This window comes from Panthera uncia, chromosome X, assembly GCF_023721935.1.
Source record: "Panthera uncia isolate 11264 chromosome X, Puncia_PCG_1.0, whole genome shotgun sequence".
NCBI lineage: Eukaryota > Metazoa > Chordata > Mammalia > Carnivora > Felidae > Panthera > Panthera uncia.
This window is the reverse complement of record NC_064817.1, coordinates 19828781-19854319: the sequence shown is the minus strand read 5'-3', so window position 1 is coordinate 19854319 and position 25539 is coordinate 19828781. Positions and strand designations below refer to the sequence as shown.

Here is a 25539-nt window from a genome sequence, read left to right as displayed (position 1 = left end):
GGGAAGGAGAGAGAGGGAGAGGGAAGGAGAGAGAGGGAGAGGGAAGGAGAGAGAGGGAGAGGGAAGGAGAGAGAGGGAGAGGGAAGGAGAGAGAGAATATATCAAGTAGGGTCTGCACCGTTAGAAGAGCCCAATGCAGGACTCGGTCCCACGAACAGTGAGATCATGACCTGAGCCGAAATCAAGAGTCAGACACTCAACCAACTGAGCCACCCAGGCACCTCTGAAACATGGAACTTTTTAAAAGAAGTGTATCCTTAATACAACTAGGGAATACAAACACTTATTGGATGTTTGATGGAATGAAGCAACTGTGAGCTTTTTTTCTCTTTTTTACTAGTGATAATATTGTTGTTATGCTGAAAAGGGGGAATCCTTATCTTTTAGAAATGTGAGATGTAATATTTACAGGTAAAATTATATGGTGCCTAGAATTCACTTCAAAATAATCGGAGTAGGTGGAAAAGAGGAGCAAGATTGTCCACAGTTGCAGAGTGCTAAAGCTGGGTCACGAGCACCTGGGGAATTCTTAGGCCATTTTCTCTACTACTGAACACGTTTAGAATTTTCCATAATAAAACATTTTAAGAATTCTAAAGATCCAATTTCAAGATCAACAACTGCAAGTGGCAGACCTGAAACTGCCTTTCACGGCAACAATAAGACAAGTGGAAAGTATTTTGTAAAAAATAATATCCAAACCTTTGGGTCAAATAAACCCGCAAGATTTTTAATGTCCTGCAAAGATAATCCCCAAAATTTTAAGTGGAAAAAAAATCCTGATGTGCAGCACCCTCATGACCTCACTCAACTGTTTTAATGCCCTTGATGATAGCTCTAAATGTGAATTTTAACTTAATGAGATGTGTACCTCTAGAAGTGTTTCTATTTTCTTTCTTATATTTAAACCTGAGACAAGATGGTAAGTGTATGCTGAAAAAAATATTTGCAAAATACAATAGCACAAAATAACAGACCAAGGATTGCTGCTCCTACAACAAAAACCTCTCCTCCCCAGCTATGTTGGTAAATATTTTGGGGGGTGGGGTGTAGGACAGCCAGGCCGGAGGTCCCTAGGCAAACCTTTTAGAAATTAGTAATTGTTTAACCATTTTTTCCTTCTGATTTTGTAAAAACTGTCTTATTTTTAATATTACTTTTTCAATAAGGAAACTATAATTTACCACCTTTACCCTTTCCTCTTATTCATGTATGTAGATTTAATATAGTTTTAATAAAGTTTAATGCTATGTTCAGCTGTTCTCATTTATCATGTCTTAGTCATTTTTCTGTAGGCTATACAGTATTGGTAAGTATCATTTTAAAATGATGCATCTTTTTGGGGCACCCGGGTGGCTCAGTCGGTTAAGTGTCCAACTTCAGCTCAGGTCATGATCTCATGGTTCGTGGGTTTGAGCCCTGCGTTGGGCTCTGTGCTGACAGCTCAGAGCCCGCTTCGGATTCTGTGTCTCCCTCTCTCTCTGCCCCTACCCTGCTCACAAGTTCTCTCTCAAAAAATAAATAAACACTAAAAAAATTTTTAAATGATGCATCTTTTTAAAAAACTCAAGCTGTAGTTAATAATACTGCACTATATACGTGAAAGCTGCTGAAAATATATCTTAAGTGTTCTCACCACATCGAAAAAAGTTAACTACGGAAACTACATGAGGTGATGGATGTGTTAATTCTCTTGATCTTGGTAATCATTCTACAATGTCTATGTAGATAAAATCATCACTTTGTACACTTTGAATACATTTAATTATATTTGTCAATTACTCTTTAATAAAGTTAAAAAGTTTTTTTAAATTGACCTAACTTCTAAATTAGAGAAAGTCCCGTCTTCCTCTGGACACTCCAAGTATTACAAAGCCAGAATACCAGTCCCAGCAAATATTCTAAACATGCTTCAGAGTTTGGCTCCAAGTTCCCAGGGATCTTTGTTTGACTTAGGTGAGCAGTGTCACTGCGGGCCCTCATGTGCCATGTGGCGTGGCTGAGATGGCACGGGTCACTGCCGTGCAGGTCGGGGCCACTGCCATTCAGCAATGGGCTGGAAGAACTAATGAGAGGTGGGAACAGGCAACCAATCTCGAGTCCACACTGGCCTCTCCAAAGCACAGCCCATAATGCCCAATGCCAAGACCTTCATCAACTCTTCTCTAGTGGCCCAAGCTACAAGTGGTCTGTGCTTCCCCTGAATGCCTATAATCCTTTATTTTACCTGTCTTGGGACATGCACTGTGCTGTCCACTAGTCTTCCCTACCATGGTGAAATGGACAAAATGGCCCGGGCTATAATGTGAGTAAAGGAGCCATGGCCTACTCATCCTCGTATCCCTCACGGTGCCCATTATGACGCTGAGCCCAGCAGGATTCAACATTCAAGTATCCAATGAATGCACAGGTAGGCTGGGAGCATGACCCACTGGTGACACGGTGGAATGGCGCTCCATCCCAGAAGAGGTGGTTCTTATCAGCAGACAAGATAATAACCTACTTTGCCTTTGGTGCGATCTTACTGTTTAAATTTTATTAATTATGTTATAGGAAATATTTAAGATTTGCAAATGATGGTCACATATGTATGTTCTTCTAAGAGCTTGATCGTGAAAAAAGGCAAGAGTCTTAGATCAACAAAGTGATACCCGAGGCACCTGCTGGTGACATCATTCTACTCGCAACCAGCTATACTTTATCCACCCCACCCCCATCTTTTGTAGGCCTGTCAAAGGCACCCCTGACGTTGCTTGGCCTGCTGTTGCACTCATTTCTTGGGTGTTATTGGACCCTATCTATGAACAAAAACTACCTTCTGTAACCTGTGTGGGATATGGGGCCATTTTTTTAAAAGGGAATTTTTACTTTCCAAGTGAATCCAGGAACATACTGGGTTAACCATGTTGCCTTGTTTTAAACACTACTTTCAGATATTAAATTCTAAATTCTCATTCTTCAAATATCTATAGTCTCTCAGGACAAACGACAAAACTGCCCAGACAGGCACATGCCTGCAATTTGATCAATGGCCATGAAGAAATGTACTTGACAGTTATTATACAAATTACTGCTCATTAGAGGAAAGATATTACATAATTCTAAGTACTTGTATGCATGAAATATAAATTTATTAAAAGATGAAATTCAAGGATGAGCTTTAGACTATTCTTATCACTGGCCTGTTTTCTTAGGTACAGAAGACTATGTGGATGTTGGAGCATACTGTGAATATTTCCTCTACAGACTATGGAGGGATTTCATTAGAACAAGAGAAAAAAAACCTATGGTCTGGAGAACAAAAGCTAAGAGTTCTAAGTTTTCGTGGCCACGTTTCCCATAGGGCTATTGTGTAAGAAGAGTAAGACTATATTTTTTTCTGTTCACAGATGGAAAAGAGTAAAATTTCGCTTTATTTAAGCCCAATAGCAATAATCTTGCATGGGTTTCAGAAAAATGATACATATTTTACTGTGGGATAATGAGGACCATTAGTTATTAGAGAGAACAAATTATTCTCTTTCATTTCAACACACTTATTCATTCACTCATCTAATAGACTATCCTCTCTCCTTTGCACTAAAATGGCCTTCCTATACAGAACACCTGGCCATGCAACATGCCAGCAGACAGACCTCAGGAGGTATCTTGACAGGGAGAAATAGTCGGAGAATTTCCAAAGTGAAGCCACAGGATAAAACCAACACTTGATGCTTGCCTTTCATTTCAAGGAAAGCAGTATAAAAGCAATAGAAAAAGAAAAAGGTGGTGGAAAAATATACTTGCTCTCCACAAGAGTCTTAAAAATAAAAAATCATGAACTTAATAATTTTCATAAATGAAATTATGCCATTATTCCTGATTTCTTTGTACTAACTAAAAGGACAAAGTATCAAACTTCACTGAAGTTTCAACACTGTAATACATTTCATTAATCAAAGATAAAAACTACATTAAAAGCAAGAGAGTTATTTTATGTCTGTGATTAGGCAGTTGGAGAGCCTGTATTTTATGTACACATTTGTACACTTCAACTTATTTAACATTGTCAGTTCACGAACTGTAGTTTTTTTTCATATAAAGAAAACAGATTTAGAATTTTAAAAACAAATTACAGTAATTTTATGCCTACGGCTTGCACCTCTTAGAAACCATGCACCCCCTTACACTCCTCTTACTTTCCCCCCACCTCCCCACCTCCTCCACTCTCCTCCGCCCTAAAACCACAGGCTAAGGGAGAACTGGTAACAGGGGCCTCTAATCCCCTAGTGAAAAACAGCCATCCTGATTTTTCTCTGGGGGGGGCGGGGGAGGGATAAAGGATGCAGACCAGAACATGGCTCCTGCAGAGGGCAGGGAGCAAAGGCGGGCACAGAGCCGTCTGGGGAGCTTCCACGTTTTCTACAGACCTTCATGGTCCACGACATTTGCAGTCCTGCACTTCATGCACGTGGACCTCCTATGGGCAAAGAGGGAGAGAGAAAGGACTGGGGGTTTCTCACTAATACCGGCAGAGACGCGGACAGCGCCGGTAACGACAGGAGCTGCCGTGGGAGCAGAGGACGAGCACAGGACGAGGGGATAGCACAATGGAGACAACTTCACAGGCCCTCGGCCGAAGACCCACTGCCAAGCGGCACAAGATAAACACTGGAAGATAAAAAGGGGGAGTCGCAGCAGCTCCTTGGGAACCAAAGACACAGATCTTCCCAGTAGCTCTGAGTGGCTACCTGGCACCAAGAGGTGGCGGGTGATGGGCTAGGAGAGGTGGAGGCTGGGTGGAGCTGTGCCCAAGTACGGAGGGCTCCGGGCGCACAGTGAGCCTGGTCAGTAATAACACGAACCCTCTGCAGACAGGACCCACGGGGCTACCGGCTTGGAAAATGATTTGCGAAAACTGGATTCATAAGGCAGAGCCTGTGACCACAGGGCAGTGGCAATTAGGATCAAGTCTGTCTTTAAGCAAGTCAAAATGTGTCCACTGTTTAACTTAGAACTACCTTAAATAGGACCCCAGAATCGACAAAATCCTTCTGGGTCCCTCTGGGACGAGTACTGAGATGCACGAGCAGGTATCGGGTTACCCACCACACAGGCTCCAGCACCCTTCCCTCGAGGCTCGGTGCTGACTATGTGTCACTAGGGGCCGGGGCAGGGGGACACTTCATCCATCTACTCCTGCTCAGTGCCGGGCCGCTGGGAAATTTCACACCAGGGAAGGAAAGGATAGCAATTAGCCTCTAGAATAGGTTCTTGGTGAGGTGGTACAAATGGAAAAACTGGGAGCCCTACTCTTTCAAAAACTGGTTCTTCTTAGGGGGTTTTTACTGGGAATGTTCACTGGTGGGTGCAACAGGGAGAGGAGGGCGCATGAAGATGAAATTCCTGTGCCTTCACATCCACACCACTCCACTCCTGCTTGAAGAGCTGTGTCATCGCCTCTCAGAGCTAAGAACAGGTAGTAGAGGGTGGTGCAGCGGTGAAGAGCTTTGGAGTTCACAGAGAGCTGCGTCCCATCCAAACGCAGCCAGTCCCCTTACTAGCTATGTGACAAGACCGAGTTAGTTACCTCTCTGAGCCTCTGATTCCTTCTCTGTAAAATGGAGCGAATACAACACACCCTCATGAGGTTCTTGCAAAGATTAAATGAGATAACATATACAAAGTACTTAGTACGGTATCCGACACAGCAGCACCCAATGCGGAGATGAGAAAGAAGGAAGCTAACAACTACTGTGCGCTTCGATGCCCCTCCTCCCAGCTGAGGATTTATAAACATCATCAAATACAATTCAACTCTGAGAACACATTATATGACGATTTGGGTAGCAGATTTTATCATCCTAATTATGTTCTGCTTAGGCAAAGGTCAAAAATAAGTTTCCACTTCCAGAGCAGACACTGGCAGAAGAGTGGAGTCAGGGCTAGCAGGCAGCAGCTCAGGAAAATGCTCACCAGGGGCAGGATGGCACACATCCGGGTCCACACATGCAGAGTGAGCACTAACTACGTATAAACCTTAGGGACTGGAGAGGCCGTGGACACATTTACGCAGAGGCCGGGCAGGAGCGCAGGGCGTGGCTGCTAACAGCACCCTCTCTGCTCCAGGCCCGGGCAGAGGTTCACCCGTGCATCAGCCTATTGCCCCCTCAGAGCAACTCCGCCTTACGATTCCAGAAACCAAGGCTTTGAACAAGGTTTGGAGGCTTGTGAAAGCCACAGAGCTTGTGAAACACAGAACCAGCATGGACACCCAAGTCCCTATGATGTCAACACCCATGTCTTAAGTCAGACATTTCAACGAGAAGAGGGGGAGAATTTTCCATGAAGTAGGGACAGAATGAGCAATGCCACATTAAGGGGACCCTAAGTATACCGATTAAGAAATAAGGCTAAAAATACAGGTTGGAGCTCCAAAGTTAGAGTCTACAACTGTGAGATGTCAGTGGCACCTGGACCTCACTTACAGATTGCGAGGCGTCATCTAAGGACTTTATTAGGCAGTATTCTAAAAATACTCATCTTTGCGGACAATGGGAAAGAGAGTAGACATCTTAAAGCACTGTAACCCTTTCCATGCTGGCCATCTAGAAATGAAGTCAGAGCAAGTAACGAAATGCATCTGTAAGCAAGAGATGACAGTCTGGTGACACAGGAAAAAGTCAAAACACAGAAGTTTTGGGGTTGACCAATACCTCCTGGGATGATGACAAATTAGGAATCAGCTCATTCCTAGAAGGTAACAGCAAGTCTGGTTTTCAAAGAATTTAAAATAAAGTGAGAGTAGGATACTCACAGGGAATTGTATACTAAAAATTAAACTTTTTACTCTTACTCTTACTCTTTAAAAAAAGCTGTGTACTCGGGGCGCCTGGGTGGCGCAGTCGGTTAAGCGTCCGACTTCAGCCAGGTCACGATCTCGCGGTCCGTGAGTTTGAGCCCTGCGTCAGGCTCTGGGCTGAAGGCTCGGAGCCTGGAGCCTGTTTCCGATTCTGTGTCTCCCTCTCTCTCTGCCCCTCCCCCGTTCATGCTCTGTCTCTCTCTGTCCCAAAAATAAAAAAAAAAAAAAAAAAAAAAAAGCTGTGTACTCTCACTTTATACAAAAATACATTTAGAGATAGAGACAAGATAAACCACCCATCACAATACCATCAATCTCCTTATTAATAGAAGTTCACCGATTAAAGCTAGGACAACCTAAGCTCAGACACTGGAACTATGCCTACAATCTTCTCCTCCTCCCTTCTCCTGCCTTCCCTCTCTTCCCTCGACATTTACTGACTGAGTGCCTACTGTGGAGCAGGCATGTGGCTACAGAGGGAGCAAATATGTGGGCTCCCCAGCCTATGAAGGGAGACAGACAGTAATCAACCAACCACAAAAATAAATACCCAACTATAAACAAAGAAGTGCTCGACACATACCGTGCCGATAAACAAGGCTTGCAACAGTTGAGGGAGGACCATGGCTGCTGGTATAGGCAGCCGGGTAAGAGGCTATGTGAGCTGGGGACACTTACCTAACCACGTTGCAATGAGGACAGCATCGATTCCGTCTATTGGCTCACAGATCCGAGCCACGACCGGGTGGATCTGCTGAGCCAGGTAGTACTGGGTGTCAATGGTTAAATTGTCCTGTTTCTGTAGCTGCTCGGGTGCATAGGCCCTCTGACTCGCACTGAGGTTTGACCCATCCTACAAAAGGACACGGCACAGGTAGCTGTTAAGAAATTCAATCACACATACTTGCCTGGCCACAAAGAGGGACAACAATTCAAATTTTATGTATTCAATTACAAACACCAAGAAGTCCTTTTGACCTAATGGTGAACATTTCATATGTATCTAAGAGTAGGAAGATCAAGGAAAACATGTCACCCACTGTCCAAGAATGTAAATCCAGCATGTGTTGTGTTCTATTTTTTGTTGAAACATGAAACCAACAAGATGGCATGACTAGATTAAATAATTCCACCTGCCATATCACAGAAGCACACTGAGAAGACTTGCTAACTATCAATCTAGCCAGAAAGGCCTTTTAGGAGTAATGAGAAAAGGCATGTGTGGTCCTTTTACCATGTGAATACAATCCCTTCATGCAAGGATTCTAGTCATAATCTCATCTTAAAGGCCCCCCCAGGGGTAATATTTTCTTTGAGGAGCTATATGTATGAGAAACAAATGAGCAAGCGGTCAAGAAAGGAGTATGAAACCCACAGAGTAGTGACTCATATAGAAGATATCATAGGAATAAAATTAATGAGCTATCTTGGTGGAATGGCAATGCTCTAGAAGCAAAATATCTGGCCGGTGGAATGAAGGGCATGCCATTTTGTACTGTTTACATGGCTCTCCTCGAGGAAATAAAGATGGGTCAGAGAGTATCTTTTCAAAGGCTCTTAAAAAAAAAAAAAAACGTTTACTGATTTGTTTTTGGGAGACAGAGAGAGCAAGAGCTGGGAGGGGCAGAGAGAGAGGGAGACAGAGGATCTGAGGCAGGCTCTGTGCTGACAGCAGAGAACCCGGTGTGGGGCTTGGACCCACGAACCGTGAAATCATACCAGGAGCTGAAGTCGGACTCTTAAGGAACTGAGCCACCCAGGGGCCCCTCAAAGGTTTCCTCTTTATAAAAAGCCGTGGAATTCTATATAATTGATCTACAGCCCTGTGGGTGAGGTCACCAACATCTGTGACTCTACAAGTCATCCAACAATTTGCTCCATACCTCCTCTTGTCAACAACAGAATTTTACATTCAGACTAGTCAATTTTTTTAAATGTTTATTTATTTTGGAGAGAGAGACAGAGGGCGAGGGGGGAGGGGCAGAGAGAGAGAGAGAGACAAAGAATCCGAAGCAGGCTCCGAGGTGCCAGCACAAGAGCCTGACGTGGGGCTCAAACTCACACACTGTGAGATCATGACCTGAGCCGAAGTTGGCCGCTGAACAGACTGAGCCACCCAGGCGCCCCATCAGACTAGTCAATTTTAACTATTCACAATGCTCAGCTGCTCTGCCAAATAGATAACATGAACCCCATTCTTTCATTCCTGCTACACTCAGCCCCTTCTCAGAACCCAACCCAAGAAGAGGCTACTTGCATGCCACTGTCTTCACCAGACTGGAGGCAGAGGCCTCTTTATCTGGCAAGGCTCCTGAGGGAAACAAACGGAGATATTTATCAACTAGGTCCTACCTGGTCTGGGATATAATGAAACACCTAGAAAGAAAGCAAACTTGCCATTTAGTTATTTTTCAGGAGTTCACAACATGGTAAAAACAAATTAGGCAGAATTCATCAACTTTAATTGCTGCCCTTTGAGAAGTCTGAATCATGAGGAGGGTAAGATGACAGTTAAGGACAAAAACGGTGTGAAAAATCCCTGGGCAGCGTCTCTATGCACCACACCTGTATTGAGACTGACTTTGTTAACACACACCTGAAACTTGATTAATTTAGAGAATTCTATTTTTTTTTTTTTTAAACTTGTCTGTCCTTCGGGCGCCTAGGTGGCTCAATTGGTTAAACATCCAGCTCCTAGTTTTGGCTCAGGTCATGATCTCGTGGTTTGTGAGATTGAGCCCTGCATCAGGCTGTGTGCTGACAACACGGAGTCTGCTTGGGATTCTCTCCCTCCCTCCGTCTCTCTGCCCCTCCCCCTGCTCGTGCTCTCTCTCTCTCTCTCTCTCTCTCTCAAAATAAATAAATGAACAAAAAAAATCTAGTCTGTTCTTAAGATTACAACAATGTTAGCTACTTTTTAATGGTAAATAAAAATCAAATTGTAGAGGCAAATTTTTTTTGAAGGCACGTGAGTTACTTTCCAATATATTAGAAGATATTCTCAGAGTAAGGCAAGTTTTTAAAAAAGCAGTTGAAAATTTCTAAGCATATCCTCAAGTTGAGAAAGTTTTTATTTTAAATAACCACACAAAAGACCAGTTTTCACACTGACACAAATAGATTTCTTTTTTTTTTTTCTTTTCTAGCACGGAGCCCAATGCGGGGAGCTTGAAGTCACAACCCTGAGATCAAGACCTGAGTTGATAACAAGGATCAGATGCTTCACTGACTGAGCCACCCAGGTGCCCCAATCCAATCATAGTTCTTGCTGTATTTAAAAAATCTGAGCCCAAACATGACTAAATTCAAAAGAATTGGTAAGACAGGTTTTGCTATGTTGTGTTGGAAAAACATTCAGGCCGTGACATAAGATATATCCCTCACAGACCTAATTCTCCAACCTAGCAAGATCCCACTGTATATGCAGTAACACACGGCATATGCTTTAAAAACTGACTAACAAGCAATGTTCGTCTTGCATTAAGTGCCTACGTAGTAATTCACAAAGTTCACAAAGTACATACTTCACAGAGACAACCAGGTGCAATCAATTCATTCAAAACTATGTTGTCATCTTTAGAAGGAAACTAATGGAAAAAAGTTATTTAAATGGATGTACAAGGGGGCCCCTTAAAACAATTATGTTAAAGGCATGCCTTATGGAAATTATGTCTAATGAAAGTTAAATAATTAAGGATTTAAAACTTAACCATTAAGTGGAAGTTGATTTAAGATCTCAGCAAATAATTCATGTAGGCTTTACAAGTCGACAAACTACAATATAAATCAGACACCAAAAACATTACTCTCTGAACTCATCTGAATTTATAGTCTGAGTAAATTATCAATAGAGTACTATAGTCGAATTTTAATTAGAAATTTTAAACAAAATGGAACCTGTCTAGGAGACAGACTATTTGCAGAGGACACCTTTGCTTAGAGCAGTAAAGTACTCTTCAAAATATCAAAAAGAGATTCTAAATAGATGGTTGTGTTTGGAAACAGAATAGTGTGAGTCCTTAAAAGCAAAAAAGGTAGGCAACTCTGGCTCACAAACATCCTCAAAGCGGGCTTGCCCCGCTGCCAGGGGACAGAGGCAAATGCAAGTCCTGCAGCTTTTCCTGGGATACAATGAGAAGACTTCATAAAAAGAAACATGAACTGTAGTTTTAACAAGTAAGTTAAGGCCCAGCACCAGTGGATGGGGGAAATATTGACAATACATCAAAATGGATTTATCGCACTATATCAGCGTCAGCATTTTTTCAGCTTTTCTAGCTCGGTAAGACCCGAGAAAAAGCAAGCTTAAGACCTAATATCTAGACATCAAGGAACATAACCCGGACTTCTAAATACATCGATCACACTACCACACATCTCCACTCCAGGTTTAGCCAAAACATAATTTTGGCTGGATTTCATTATTAGATGTCATTTCCCAGAACCTATATGATTTTCAAAGCTGCATTGCCATCTGTTCCTGTCACTAATAATCGAAGAGCTTTTCCATGTATGTGAAATCGTAAGTGAAACAAAACTAGCCTATTTACCAAAATCTTTATTTGCATAATATGAAAATTGTTTTTTTGAGATGAGACTTGTCAGAGGCAATATGCAAAGCACATTAAGGGATTGAGCGAGTCAGACATTTATGGAAATATTTTCCTGCAGGAATTGGCTTTCTGTAACAGTTCTTAATCAAGGGTAACCCTAGGAGGGAGACAGAGTCAAGTGCTGATTCCTGTCCATGTACTTAAATCATTTGTTATGTACGTCATCTGTGATACCGAGCAGATATTAGCAGCTAATTTTTAAATTCTGAGAAGACTCTATGTTTTAAAAACACACTGACTGTAGTTTGACAAAGATCAATCATAATGCAATGAAGTTCAAGGCTTATCTCGTTTTTTCCACTGTAATGACAGAACGCAATAATTAATTAAAAACAAAGTCTTACACAGATGACTTATGCCTTTTGATAAGTATACCACACCACAATTAATTTTAAAGAATTTGGATAGAGGCTGTGACTTTTTTTTTTAATAGGAGAAAGAGATGAGACCTCTCCTTTGCTCCAACTGGAGTTAAGTGTGTTCAAAGAAAAAAACTACTCTTCTGTCCTACCATCTTTCCCCATCCCTGTTAAAGGCATGCTCCTCTCCAAAGAAACTGGTTAGTGGTATAAACTTGTGTTCCAGAGGGGTTAGAGGTTCCTCAGAGGTGCCTCATGGAAGAGGGAGAAGGCAAGGAGGTGGGTTCTAGGCCACCGCCACTCACAATAAAGAAAAGACCCCATCGGGCTCTGTGCTGACAGCTCAGAGCCTGGAGCCTGCTTCGGATTCTGTGTCTCCCTCTCTCTCTGCCCGTCCCCTGCTCACACTGTCTCTCTCTGTCTTTCAAGAAAGGAATAAATGTTAAAAAAAAAAAAAAATTTAAAAAAAAAAAAAAGAAAAGAAAAGACCCCAAAGTGGTTAGATAATTTGTGTTTTCTTCCTAAGGAATGTTTTTAGGATCCATCACTTTTCTCCATATTACCAAGTACTTCACACTTTTTTCAAGGGACTATTCGAACACTGGCTAGGGAAACATGCATCCGCTCTCTTATCCTGACAGTATTCCTAATGGAAACTATGGCAAAAGGAATAACAGACTCCTGCTGGACATGTGACCAAACTTACACACATTATCACTCAAGTCAATTTAGGGGTGAAACAGCAACCACTGCCATGCATCTGTCTCACCAAGGTAATTTCAAGTGAACCAGGACACTGGTCTTAAATGCTTTAGGAAAATTTTAATAACATACCTCATACCTCTAAGGCTTCAAATATTATAAAACCAACCAGACTAACCCATCTCTTTACAGGACCAATTGTTTGGAAGAACACGAAGTAAGACACTGTGGTGATCTGAAGTTTACTATAGGTTAAGAGGTCTGGGAGTCTTATTAATTACTACAATTTTACCTGACAGATGACATACGACACGGTATCTCCAGCTTTCACCTTTCTGCCTCCTTGAGAATTTATCCAGAGGGCAACATGTACATGAGGTAGGCTTTTCTTATCAGGGTAATCCTGGGGATCCTTGGTCAATGCCTAAAAGAGGAAAAGAGGAAACAAAAAGCCCCACGGTTTAAAATAAAACCCTTCTCACACAGACAGACACTAAATACATCTTTCCTAGAATCCTATCAGCCACAGAAACATAAGATGGACAGAAGCTGCATGTAGAAAACAGTGCCACAGTCCATACACATTCCATCCACAAGACTCCTCCCTCCTTCATTGAGTAACTAATATGACCAAATGGAACTCTGGCAAAAAAGAAATACAAGTTTATGGGCCATGGCATGTAATACTTGGCTATAAAAAATTAAGACTATAAATTCAGTTTCCTGTGAAGCCTTTAGAGTTTCTCCTCATGTTTGCAGTTCTCTCCCTGAATTAACTGGTTAGTAAGGACTGATGCAGAGCAGTTTCTCTGACTGAACGATGCTTCCCAAAGGCTTCTCTAGCCCACATAAATCTCAAAGGTACCAGAAATCGGTGGACTTAACACTCACTTTCAGCTCCAGAAAGGCAGAATGAGTGAGCTGCAAGCACAAAGTCGGCCCCACGAGGGCAGGAACAGGTCAGCCTTGCTTGCCGCTGCATCCACAATGCTCACGACCATTCTTGGCGTACAAGGGCAACCCAAGGTTTGCAGAATAAATGATTTTGCTCACTCTGCAATAATTAACTAAATTCAAGCACTGTAAAGTACTGAGAGATGAGTAAGACGGTCACTGGTTCTAAGTCATCTGCTATTAGAAGATTCCCCATTCCACAAATGAAACCTCAAAAATAAGCTACGTGTGCCCTAAGGGAGATGTGGAGCAAAGTGTTAGGGAGAGAGTTTAGAGGCAAAGATCATTATCATCTGAGAATAGAAATCATAGGAGAAAAAACTTGAGCTGGCATGTGAAGAAAAACAGGATTTTAAGACAAGGTGACAAGAGCAAGAACATTCTGGGCAGAGATAAAAGCAAAAGTTCAAAGAAGGGGTGACACAAAATACAGTCTACTGGACTAGAACGCAGTATGCACAAAGGGGAGAAGGAAGGGATCTAGCCCTGTGGTGGGTTTCAAAAGACAAGAGGAAGGGCAGGGAACAGGGCGCCGCATGACTACATCACCTAAATGTGCTCTGCAGACCTGTGGGGGTTCCGGGCACCCTTTTAGGAAGGTGAGAGGTCAAAATTATTCTTCTAACAATACTGTTGGCACTGGTAATGCAGAAGCAGTGGTAGGTAAAGATCCTGATGCCTCATAAACATGAACGGGGGCTGCCACACCAAAGTGTGGTACCATTCCTGGTATTCTTTGCCACCACGCGCTCAGAGTTCTCAAAAGAAAAAAAAAGAAAAGGAAAAAAGAAGAAAGAAAAAACAAAAGAAACCAGTTTCACTTGAGAATGTCCTTAATGGGGTGCCTGGGTCGTTCAGTTGGTTGAGGGTCCAACTCTTGATTTCTGCATGGGTCACGATCCCAGGGTCATGGGACTGAGCCCCGTGTCAGGCTCCGTGCTGAACGTGGAAAACCTGGTTGAGATTCTTGCGTGCGCGCTCACTCTCTCTCCCCTACCCCATTCACACACGCACTCTCTCTCTAAAATAAAAAATTTTTAAAATGAATGTCCTTTATGAAACAGCAAAAAGTTTTAGATTTTTCAGCTCCTGACCCTGAATACAAGGCTAATATTTTGTGTGGCAAGATAAGAATTACACATAAGCCATGTCTACTGTATACTCAAGAATGAAGCTTACTCGACGGAAAGCACTTGTGCAAATGTTCAGACTTGCAAGCCAAACTAGCTGCCTTTTTCATAGAACACAGTTTTTCCTTACAAGAATGATGAGCCAACTACTACTATTCTAACTTGGGTCTTCAGCAGACAATTTCTCAAAAAAAACGGAGTGAACCTGCAACCTGAAGACAAACAAGTGGCAATATGTATTGCCAAAGGTAAAATTCAAACTTTTAAGCACAAATTAGAATTTTGGAAAACTCATTGCGTATGTGTGAGCTTGACAGCTTTTCTATCCTTAAAGACTTTTCTTTTTTTTTTTTTTTTTTTTTTATTTTTTTTTTTTAACGTTTATTTATTTTTGAGACAGAGAGTGACAGAGCATAAACAGGGGAGGAGCACAGAGAGAGGGAGACACAGAATCTGAAACAGGCTCCAGGCTCTGAGCTGTCAGCACAGAGCCCGATGCGGGGCTCGAACTCACGGACCGTGAGATCATGACCTGAGCTGAAGTCGGACGCTTAACCGACGAGCCACCCAGGCGCCCCTCCTTAAAGACTTTTCTAATGCTATTAGCAGGAAATATTTTACAATGTGATTTTGAATAATCTACAATAAAATGCATTCAATATTTGGAAGGTCTGTACAACTGCCAGAACTATCATTTCATAAATGGCCAATGCATAATGCTTTGCATGAGTAAAGTATCTATTCCAAGTACAACACAGACCAACAGATTTTAATGTGAGATTATGAAAAGTTCACTGATAAGGTTTCAGATTTCCCCATTACAAATAGCCTTTAAGAAAATACCACTTAGGTGAGACTGGGTGGCTCAGCTGGTTAAGCATCTGACTCTTGATTTTGGCTCAGGTCATGATCTCACAGTTCCTGAGTTCAAGCCCTGCATCAGGCTCTGTGCTGACAGTGCAGAGCCCGCTTGGGATTCTCTCTCTCTCAAATAAAATATGAAAAAAAACTTTTTAAATACCATTTAGATAATAGTGGTGTAGAATCAAAGGAGAATACATATTACAACTATCTGAAAAAAGTAGTGAAATATTTCTCCTTTTTCCAACTACATATTTGTGTGAAAATGGATTTTCTTCCTATACTTCAACCAAAACCACACACAAGAGACTGGACATTCAAGTGGATATGAGAATCCAGATGTCTTCTACCAAACTAGACATTGAAGAGATATGCAAAACTGTAAAATGATGCCACTCCTCTGGCTAATTTTTCTTTGTTCTGAAATACATAGTTATTTCAAGGAAAAATGTTATTTTTGAATCACATACTGGGCTTATTGCTATTTCTAAACAAATAAATGTTTTTAAAACTTCTCAGTTTTCATTTCTAACAGTAAATATTAATATAGACCACACATAAACAAAATCTCTTGCCGCCCTCAATATTTTAAGACTGTGCAAGTGTCCTGAGAGCAGGAACTCTGAGAAATGCTGTAGTAGGAATAAAGCAGGTTCTCCAAAGGGCGGCACATACCCATGCCATGTCCACTTTGTAAATCATACACTCAGGGCCAGAGAGTGCCTAGGAAATGCTCCACGTATTTGAATCTCCTCCAACCTGCATTATGTGGAGTCTTGATTGACTTGGATGGGTAATGCTGCGTAGATATCTTAATCAATATAACTCTGCTTAAAAAAAAAACCATTATCTTCTTCAACTGACTATACATCAGAGCAATGTTAAGAAATTCTGAATTTCATCTGACATACTTTCCAATTATTAGATTGAGGCTATTTGGGGATTTTACAAGCTAGTATTCGAAGGCTTGATTTAAAAAAAATGTTTCCTGGTGGTTTAGGCTCAAGTTAGCTAGGGCTATACAAATCAGCTGTGAAGTACTTTGTGTTACTTTATAAAATATATTTAAGCTAAGATTGCAGTAATTCAGAAAATCACACACAGTGTTTTTCCGTTGCTTTCAACAACAAGGGCTAAAATCTCTACAAAGGTAAATCTCACCACTTTACTCCTCCACCCAAGGCTAGCCTCCTATTTTCAATCCCTCCCAAGTTCACAAAAATATCGGTATCTACAGATAAAGAGATATCTTGTCATAAAATCATCCACAACCAGTCACATAGACTGTTCTGCTCCACTCTCCTTTGAAAGCGATAAAACATAAAAAGTGAACTGCTCACAAGTTTTCTTTAAAACTTGTTTATGTTTATTGTAAGTATTCAGAGAGATCAAGACACATCACCTCTGACATATAAATAGCTTGCTGTAAACAAGACTGAGGAAAAACTATGACACAGATAGGCCTTTCATCAGAATTTACTGTGCTTGGTGCAGCCGCTCTGGAAAACAGTGTGGACATTCCTCAAAAAATGAAAACCAGAACTACCCTACGACACAGCAGTGGCACTACTAGGTATTTATCCAAGGGATACAGGTGTGCTGTTTTGAAGGGACACATGCACCCCCATGTTTAGAGCGGCACTATCCACAATAGCCAAAGTATGGGAAGAGCCCAAATGTCCATCGACGGATGAATGGATAAAGAAGACGTGGTATACATATACAACGGAGTATTACTCGGCAATCAAAAAGAATGAATCTTGCCATTTGCAACTACGTGGATGGAACTAGAGGGTATTATGCTAAGCGAAATTAGTCAGTCAGAGAAAGACAAATATATGACTTCACTCATATGAGGACTTAAAGACACAGAACAGATAAACATAAGGGAAGGGAAGCAAAAATAATATAAAAATAGGGAGGTGGACAAAACATAAGAGACTCTTAAATATGGAGAACAAACAGAGGGTTACTGGAGGGGTTGTGGGAGGGGGGATAGGCTCAATGGGTAAGGGGCATTAAGGAATCTACTCCTGAAATCACTGTTGCACTATACGCTAATTTGGATGTAAATTAAAAAAATAAAATTTTAAAAATTAAAAAAATAAATAAAAAAAACAAAGGAAAAAAAAAGGATTGCGCTTGAATCACCACTGCAGAAATCCGTTTTATTTTTTAAAAGGTATAAAAATGTGGGACAGTAAATATAACTTTGACAGACCATCACCATCTTGAAAACATGGACCTTGCCTTGCTCATTCAATTTTATATTCCGGAATCTAGCATTGTGCTTATAAGAGGTAGTGCATGTCTGATGAATGGAAGATTAAGAAAGCAACTGAAGGGGCGCCTGGGTGGCTCAGTCGGTTGGGTGTCCGACTTCGGCTCAGGTCATGATCTCGCAGTTTGGGAGTTCGAGCCCCGCATCGGGCTCTGTGCTGGCAGCTCGGAGCCTGGAGTCTGCTTCAGATTCTGTGTCTCCCCCTCTCTCTGCCCCTCCCATATTCATGCTCTGTCTCTCAATAATAAATAAACGTTAAAAAATTTTTTAAACAAAGAAAGCAACTTTTAATATTCACTGGACAACTGTTACTTGCCAGCCACTATGTCAAGTAAAATGGAGATTATAAAGATAGTGACTTAGAATTTTAGTTCTGCCACAGAAAAATGAATGCACAGTCCTATCACACTATTACTATTACTGTGATTAATAATGTCCCTGTGGGCAAAAAAAAAAAAAAAAAAAAAAAAAAAAAAAAAAAAAAAAAAAAAAAATAATGTCCCTGTAAATTGACAATTATTGCAGCTGAATGATGGATACATAGGGACTCATAATACTACTCTCTAGTTTTAAGTTTAACAATTTCAATAGTAAAAACTTAAAAATCACAAGACTATAGACTGCTCATCAGAACTTGGACACTGCCAGTGTGCCTATGACTTCAGTTTCTTGGCATACTAGTAACACTGTCATTGTTCATATGAGAAGATGACAGTGGGGTGCAGTGGCCTAGGGGACACGTGCTCAGTATTATTGTGCCTGTAATACGGTCATGTTTGGATTCAGCCTTCCAAACTCCTGCCGGGAGCTCCTTGGAATACAGGGCCCACGTTTCTAAGAAGGTAGACAGTGTCAGGGATACAACCTGCGGAAGTGATGCAAAAAGTGATCAAGGGAAGACTGCAGTTTGAACTCTTCCTCACGCAAATTTCTGAGACAGACCAAACAAAATCTGAAAGCAAATCAGTGTTTAGATGTCACAAGTAAAGCCATGCCAACAGGTGAACATGGCATCACTTAATGTGAAGAGCTAGTGCCAAAGCACAAGTGCTCTTCTAATAGTTACTTCTAGTTGTTTGTGCTTCTGTATATAAAAGAGTGTCTCTTTTTTTGTGACATTAAAGACATCACAGTTAAGGTGTAAGGAACAAATGGCTTATCTAAAAATAAATACTAATCCTAAGGATATGCATAGCAAATACTCATCTTCTCTAAAAACCAAACAAATGCAAATTAAATCCAAAAGTGAGACACTTTCATAACACAGTGACAGCATTATTTTATTTAAATGTTATCAATGATATTATCACCAATGAACTACTACCAATACAAGGAAATCTGTGGTGACACTGGCACACACATTTTATTTAATCAATTGGTTATCACCCTCTTACAAAGCAATGTGGCAAGAGCTGTACAGATATTCCTGTATTTTTTTATTTTCAGAAAGAGAGAGCAGGCAGAAGCAGAGAGGAAGGGGTGGAGGAAGACAGAGACAGAGACAGAGACAGAGACAGAGAGAGAGAGAGAGAGAGAGAGAGAGAGAGAGAGAATCCAAAGCAGGCTCCATGCTCAGCAAAGAGAATGACATACAGGGCTCAATCCCACGCCCCAGGGATCACGAGCTGAGCCGAAATCAAGAGTCAGATGCTCAACCAACTGAGCCACCCAGGTGCTCCAGATAGTCCTATCTCTTGACTCAAATATTTCGCGCCAAGGAACCTAAACTAAGAATATAATTCATTCAGAAGCAAAAAGATAAAGAAGAAAAGATGTTCAATCTGGTTATTTATAATACCAAAACTAATGTAAATAATCAGACAAAATTTTTAAATAAAGATGTATCCGTGAAATACAAAATTAACATGATCATTTTTAAGATAACATAGAAATGTGGCAAAATCTGTTTATGTTAAATAAAAACACATTTCCTTGGGGTGCTGGGGTGGCTCAGGTGGTTAAGCGTCCGACTTCGGCTCAGGTCATGATCTCACAGTTCTGAGTTGGAGCCCCATGTCAGGCTCTGTGTGCTGACAGCTCAGAGCCTAGAGCCTGCTTCCGATTCTGTGTCTCCCTCTCTCTCTGCCCTTCCCCTACCTGTGCTCTCTCTCCCTTTCTCAAAAATAAATAAAATGTAAACAAAAACACATTTCCAAATACTATGTATTGTAATCGCTTCAATGTAAAAGTACGTTTCCAAGAGTAAGAAAATGTGCAAAAATGACAGGCATCACCTTAACATAAGGTATCATGATGGTATCATTAGAGTTTTAACTCTTAACTCTTCCATTTTATATAATCATCAAATTCTTTTTCATTAAAATTATTTTTTTCTATCAGCTCTGACAACGTAATCTATCACAGAATGGATAAAATGGTATTTGCAGAATTAGCTTCTGTATATGTAAGGGTACTCTTCAAATGGAGGAAAAAAGGGAGATCTGCAAACTAACATCTTATATTACACAGCACTTTGGAAACCAAGGTTTTATTTTTCAAATTAGGTAAGAAAAAAATATTCCCTATTTTCAACAACTAAAACTGTCCACAGAGTCTAAATTACATAGTTTAAAAAGAAAATAAAAGCACAAGTGCTCTGGCTATACAAAAAATGCTATCGCCATCTTAATTCTAAATGACTATGTCCCACAAAAGCCCTCTCATTACAACACCTCTAAGGATCCCCTTCTGTGAAAGTCACACATACACACACACTCTTGTCTCTGTCTCTCTCTAAGCTTACAGGCTGTCCTCTGCAAACAAGTATAGATGAGGACGAGGACCATGGAGAAGGTAATACTCGCTAGTTCCCTAAACATCAACTAGGTCACTCTACACAATCTCTGGAAACAAGGCTTCCACCAAGTAAAAGATGGAGACAGGGCAGTGCCAGCAGCTGGAAGAGGAAGCGGTATGCTAATGATCCATTGGGGAGATAGTTGTTAAGCAGCTTTCATCACCAGCTAGAATTTATTTCGACTGCAAGGATGAGGTGGTTCTTCAACTATCTGAAGGAGGCAAAAAACACATGGCAGCAGCTGGGCTCAGCAATAAATGCTACATTTACCTTGTTAATTTCAAACTGGCTCACTGGGACACTGCCATTTAGCACATTCTCTCCAATTTCTATTAACCTCTTCTGAATGTTTTCCACTATAGTGTCTCGGCTTTGATCAGAAAGAATCTGACCAAGGACAAAGCTGCAAAAAAAGAGAAGGATTCATTTTTTTAATATTATACTTTATTGATAAAGGAGAGAAAAGGAAGATAAATGCCATTAGATTTACATGTGGACAAGAGCTGCACTAAAAGCTAACATGAGCGTTAATGTCCAAAAGGCCGTTACTATTTGTTTTTTTACACAAACTCTCCGAAAGATTTACCAACCTTGGAACGTCAGGTTTGCCCTTAAACATACAGACCCTTTTTCATTCAGCAGCTAATGCTTCACACAAAATGTGCACTGAGAAAGGTATGTGTTCCATCCACAAGTGCATCTATGCAGCTACAAAATTCACAAGCAGTTATATTCTGCTCACAGGCTAAAATTTTAAAAGAAAAAATTGGACTTTCCCCATAAAGTAGCAAGATATTATTTCTGGTATCACCAGGCTAAGATGACCATTAACTAGGTAAGCAGAAATATTTTGCTCTTTACGCAAAATTTTTTAAAAAACCAAAGATTTCAAACTTTTCTTTCTTTGGCTTCATTATATTGCTCAGTGTTCTCCAACCTTACACTTCCTATTATTCTACCAGACCCCCTCAAAAAAAAAAAAAGGGAAAAAAGAAAAAGAAAAGGAGTAAGGAAGCCAATATTTTATCCATTTCTGAGAAAATGCAGAGCAAGGCTTTGACAGCTGCATTATAATTTGTCAGAAAAAGAACCCTGACAAAAACATTTGTATAGCTTTAATTACTAATACATTTCTAACTCAGAGAAATTTACTTCTATTATGATGCATCTTTTCTTAGAAAACACAAAGCTGAAGAGAACACTCTAATCGACAGTCTATACAAAGTAGTTTCATCTTTGGGTACATTTGGGGGCAATGAAGCATTTCAAACTTCATTTCATAAAAGGCTAACAGTGACCTATACTCCGATGATCAACTTTGCCTAATCAAGAGTGGTTTTGCAGAAGCAACAACTGCTCAATCTCCCAATGTGGAAAGCAAGACGGAGACTGGAAAACAAGTAAAAAGTGTGAATATTCAGCAATATTAAGATTAATTTAAAATTTTGCTTTAAAGTAAAAAGTTCTATTTTCAGAATTGGGCAGGTTCACAAAACAGGAATATCTAGAAAGATGGCACATTAAATACATAAAGATACAGGTTTTTTTAAATGGGTGCTTTATAAATTAATGTGACTCTTTAAAAAAAAAGAGGTCTTGGGGAGCCTGGGTAGCTCACTTGGTTAAACGTCTGACTCATGATTTTGGCTCAGGTCATGGTCTCATGGTTATGAAATCAAGCTCCATGTCAGGCTCTGTGCTGGGCATGGAACCTGCTTAAGAGTCTCTCTCTCCCTCTCCCTTTGCCCCTCCTCGTTCATGTACGCGCGCGCGCTCTCTCTCTCTCTCTCTCTCTCTCAAAAAAAAAAAAAAAAAAAAACAGGCCTTAGTATCACCATTTCCAGTCTCAGATGCAAAGCTAGGGGGTCAGCCATGACATTTATTATTTCTGAGGTACGTAGGGTATTTGAGACCCAGCTCTTAAATTAACCTGATAGGCATTTTTTTCTAGAGATTCCTAAGAATCTTTATACATAAAAGATACAGTTGGGAACAAAGTCTCACTCCATGGTGCATTTTGAATCCCAGAATATTTAAGTCAAAACATGGGGACACCTTAACAACTATGTTCCTCCTAAAGACCTCCTAAAGAGGTTCTATGATGATTCAGGGACACAACACAAGGCACTTTCTAGTAAGAATAGGAAAGCAAAACAAAACAGAGACAAGCCAACACCAATGAAATCAACTCTGTAGGGAGCTAATATGTGAAGGTTTACCCTCATCATGAGTCACAACTCCTAAGATGTATCTTACAGCAAGTATCTCTCACTGAGTGAATTTGGCTTCTTCTAAGTTTTCATCTACCTGGAAAATTCCACTCCCAATAAGTGAGGAGCATTAATCTGTAAAAAAGAAGTTGGGTCCTTGCGCTTGGCAGAATCATACATCTTGTCCATGTCATTACTATGTGAAGTTTTTAAAGACAAACAACAAAAGCACACATGAAAGCCGAACTCACTTTCCAGTTTCTTTAGCAAGGTCACACCAATCTCTTCTAACTATATCTAATCCTTTCAGCTCCTGTTTGGTGATGTAATTCCCATCCGACGTTGGCTCAACAACCAGAGCGGCGTATTTCTTTTTCTTCAGCAGTAGCAGAGACTTGAAAACACCATCGATGTCTATTTCAAGCAATCTGTACAACTTATTCACTTCACTTTTTACCTGTGAAAATTTCGACCGTTAATACTAGCTTCTCAAACATCCACTAGGGAGATGAACATGCTACAAATTCCCAAGAGTTAATCTAAACAGAACTTGAATGCACACAAGATTAGAATGCATTTACTCAGGTGATACAGAACACAGTATTATGTTGAGTATGATGCAAAACCATTCAAAGAGCACAGGGACAAAAACAGATTAAAAAAAATACACCATAACATAAATATATCATGCCACTCAACCAAAGGACAGAATTAGCTGGGTCTGCCGCAGGAAATTTACGAAAATTATGAAATAGTCTTCTTGAATCTAAAAACTAAAGTCAGAGGTGCTTCAGTGGCTCAGTCGGTTAAGCATTCGACTTCGGCTCATATGATTTCACGGTCCGTGGACTCGAGCCCCGTGTCAGGCTCTGTGCTGACAGCTCAGAGCCTGGAGCCCGCTTCGGATTCCGTGTCTCCCTCTCCCTCTCTCTGCCCCTCCCCCGCTCATGCTTTGTCTCTCTGTTTCTCTCTCAAAACTAAATAAACATTAAAAAAGATAATAAAAAATAAAAACTAAATTCATTCGTACTTACCTTCAAACTACTAAATTAGAAAGATTAGACAGTTTAACAAGTAGATACGTGGCCAGAAACAAGTAAAACTTTTGACTATGAAAATAATGTCTAAGATCTCCCTGTACCTGTATGTTAAACAAAACATGACCTGCTCTTTATTGATAGGATCAAGGCACAGCCAGTCACCCAGGGAAAATACACAGCTTTTTGAAGTGCAACATGAGGACAGTACGTGTGGCTTGCTCTCAGGTGAATGCTATAGGTCAAACTTCACACATATTAATGGAGAAAGGCAGGAAGTTCTTACTCTGGAAGATGATATCTTAGTTCTAGGTTACTGGGACAATATCTTAACATAGCAAGTACTCAAGAAACCTCGACTGCAATACGGGGGCAACAAATGATTACTTTCAAATGTCCACTTGCCTTTTCAAATATATTTTAAGTACTCCTGTAAAAATTCTAACGTGTGTACATGTATGTATGTATGTAGGCAGGTATTTCTCCATATCTGTCAGTGTATAAAATCCACCTGAACGCTATTAGAGATGTTTCTCCTCATGCATGATAATGTGATAAGTATAAACACGACCATATTTTAAATTTACATTAAAAATTTTTTTTTTGCTTTCTTCTTTTATCAGAAAGAAGACATAGGGTGTGAAGCAGTGTGCCTCCCTCTTGCAAGACCCAGAGATATGACTGTAGCCAGGCCTAAGCCCAACATCACAAAGGTGTGACAAGAACACCACAGCCAACAGCCTTAGAAACAAGATGAAAACATCTCAGACTCTCTTCAAAGCAAAAATGTATTTATCATTTAAGGAAAAAACACTCTCCTTTGAATTTTACCCTTAAGACAAACAACTGGATTAGAAGCTAAGAAAAATAAGAAGATGAGGAGCTGAGAAGCACTAAATTTATTATTTTCTGAAGCACATGTGTACATATACATGTTCCATGTTAAAAGAGGATTCACTAAAGTAGGTAAAACAGATAATTTCATCAAATTACATCACCTTGTTTCCCAATTTATACACTTCTTCCAGATTGGTGCTATTGGTGTTTATCATAATTGAATCTGTATCTCCATAAATAACTTCAAGATTCATCTAATAAAAAGCAAAAATTATAAAAGTTAACAACAAAAACAGAGTGATCAGCATAAACAAAACTCAAGATTACCCATACTACAGAAATTACACGTTCCACTGATTTTTCAAAAGCTTATGTTTATTCTTGTCCATATCGTCAATATGTCCATATCTTGTCCATATTGAGTACAATCAATAAACCAATAAACCCATAAACCAGTAAACTAGAGAGGAAAGCCACTATCACATTAAGAAAGTCTACCTAATTTTCTTAAAACAGACAGACAGTAGAGGGGCAGGGGAAATGTCTAGTTTCAACTGAAACAAACTGTGGAACTGAATAATATAAAGGAGGATAAGAGACTAGGAAGGGGGGTGTCTATATCTATCCACTGTATCATGAGCTTAGTGGTCACAGCAATTTATAAAGCAGAAACATAATGGGTTTTTAAAATGCAGGGGCACAAATCCATATGAAATTTGTAACAGTTTCAAACAGTATTTAGGAGAATACGAAGAGTGCCAAAAAAAAATCAATCATAACAAACAACACTACAGCACATACAGTATAAAGGCCTGGAAGTAAACTCTAATTAGCACTGTTACTAATTTGCTTGAAACACTCACATATAGGCTTCAAGCAGTGCCCAGATCATATCAGTGTTAGTAAAAGAAAAAAGC

At 40.3% G+C, this 25539-nt stretch overlaps 1 protein-coding gene across 2 annotated transcripts in view; it reads right to left on the bottom strand.

Annotated features, from left to right (window-relative positions):
* The window catches only part of POLA1 (DNA polymerase alpha 1, catalytic subunit), a 302116-nt gene that overhangs the window by 159521 nt on the left and 117056 nt on the right, over nucleotides 1–25539 (bottom strand). For both annotated transcript variants that reach the window (XM_049643627.1, XM_049643628.1), the window contains exons 28-32: nucleotides 24784–24876; nucleotides 23000–23205; nucleotides 20809–20941; nucleotides 12808–12939; nucleotides 7520–7694 (exon numbers count right to left, since the gene is read on the bottom strand). In XM_049643627.1, coding sequence (XP_049499584.1) covers nucleotides 7520–7694; nucleotides 12808–12939; nucleotides 20809–20941; nucleotides 23000–23205; nucleotides 24784–24876 — 739 coding nt within the window. The remainder of the gene's footprint in view (nucleotides 1–7519; nucleotides 7695–12807; nucleotides 12940–20808; nucleotides 20942–22999; nucleotides 23206–24783; nucleotides 24877–25539) is intronic.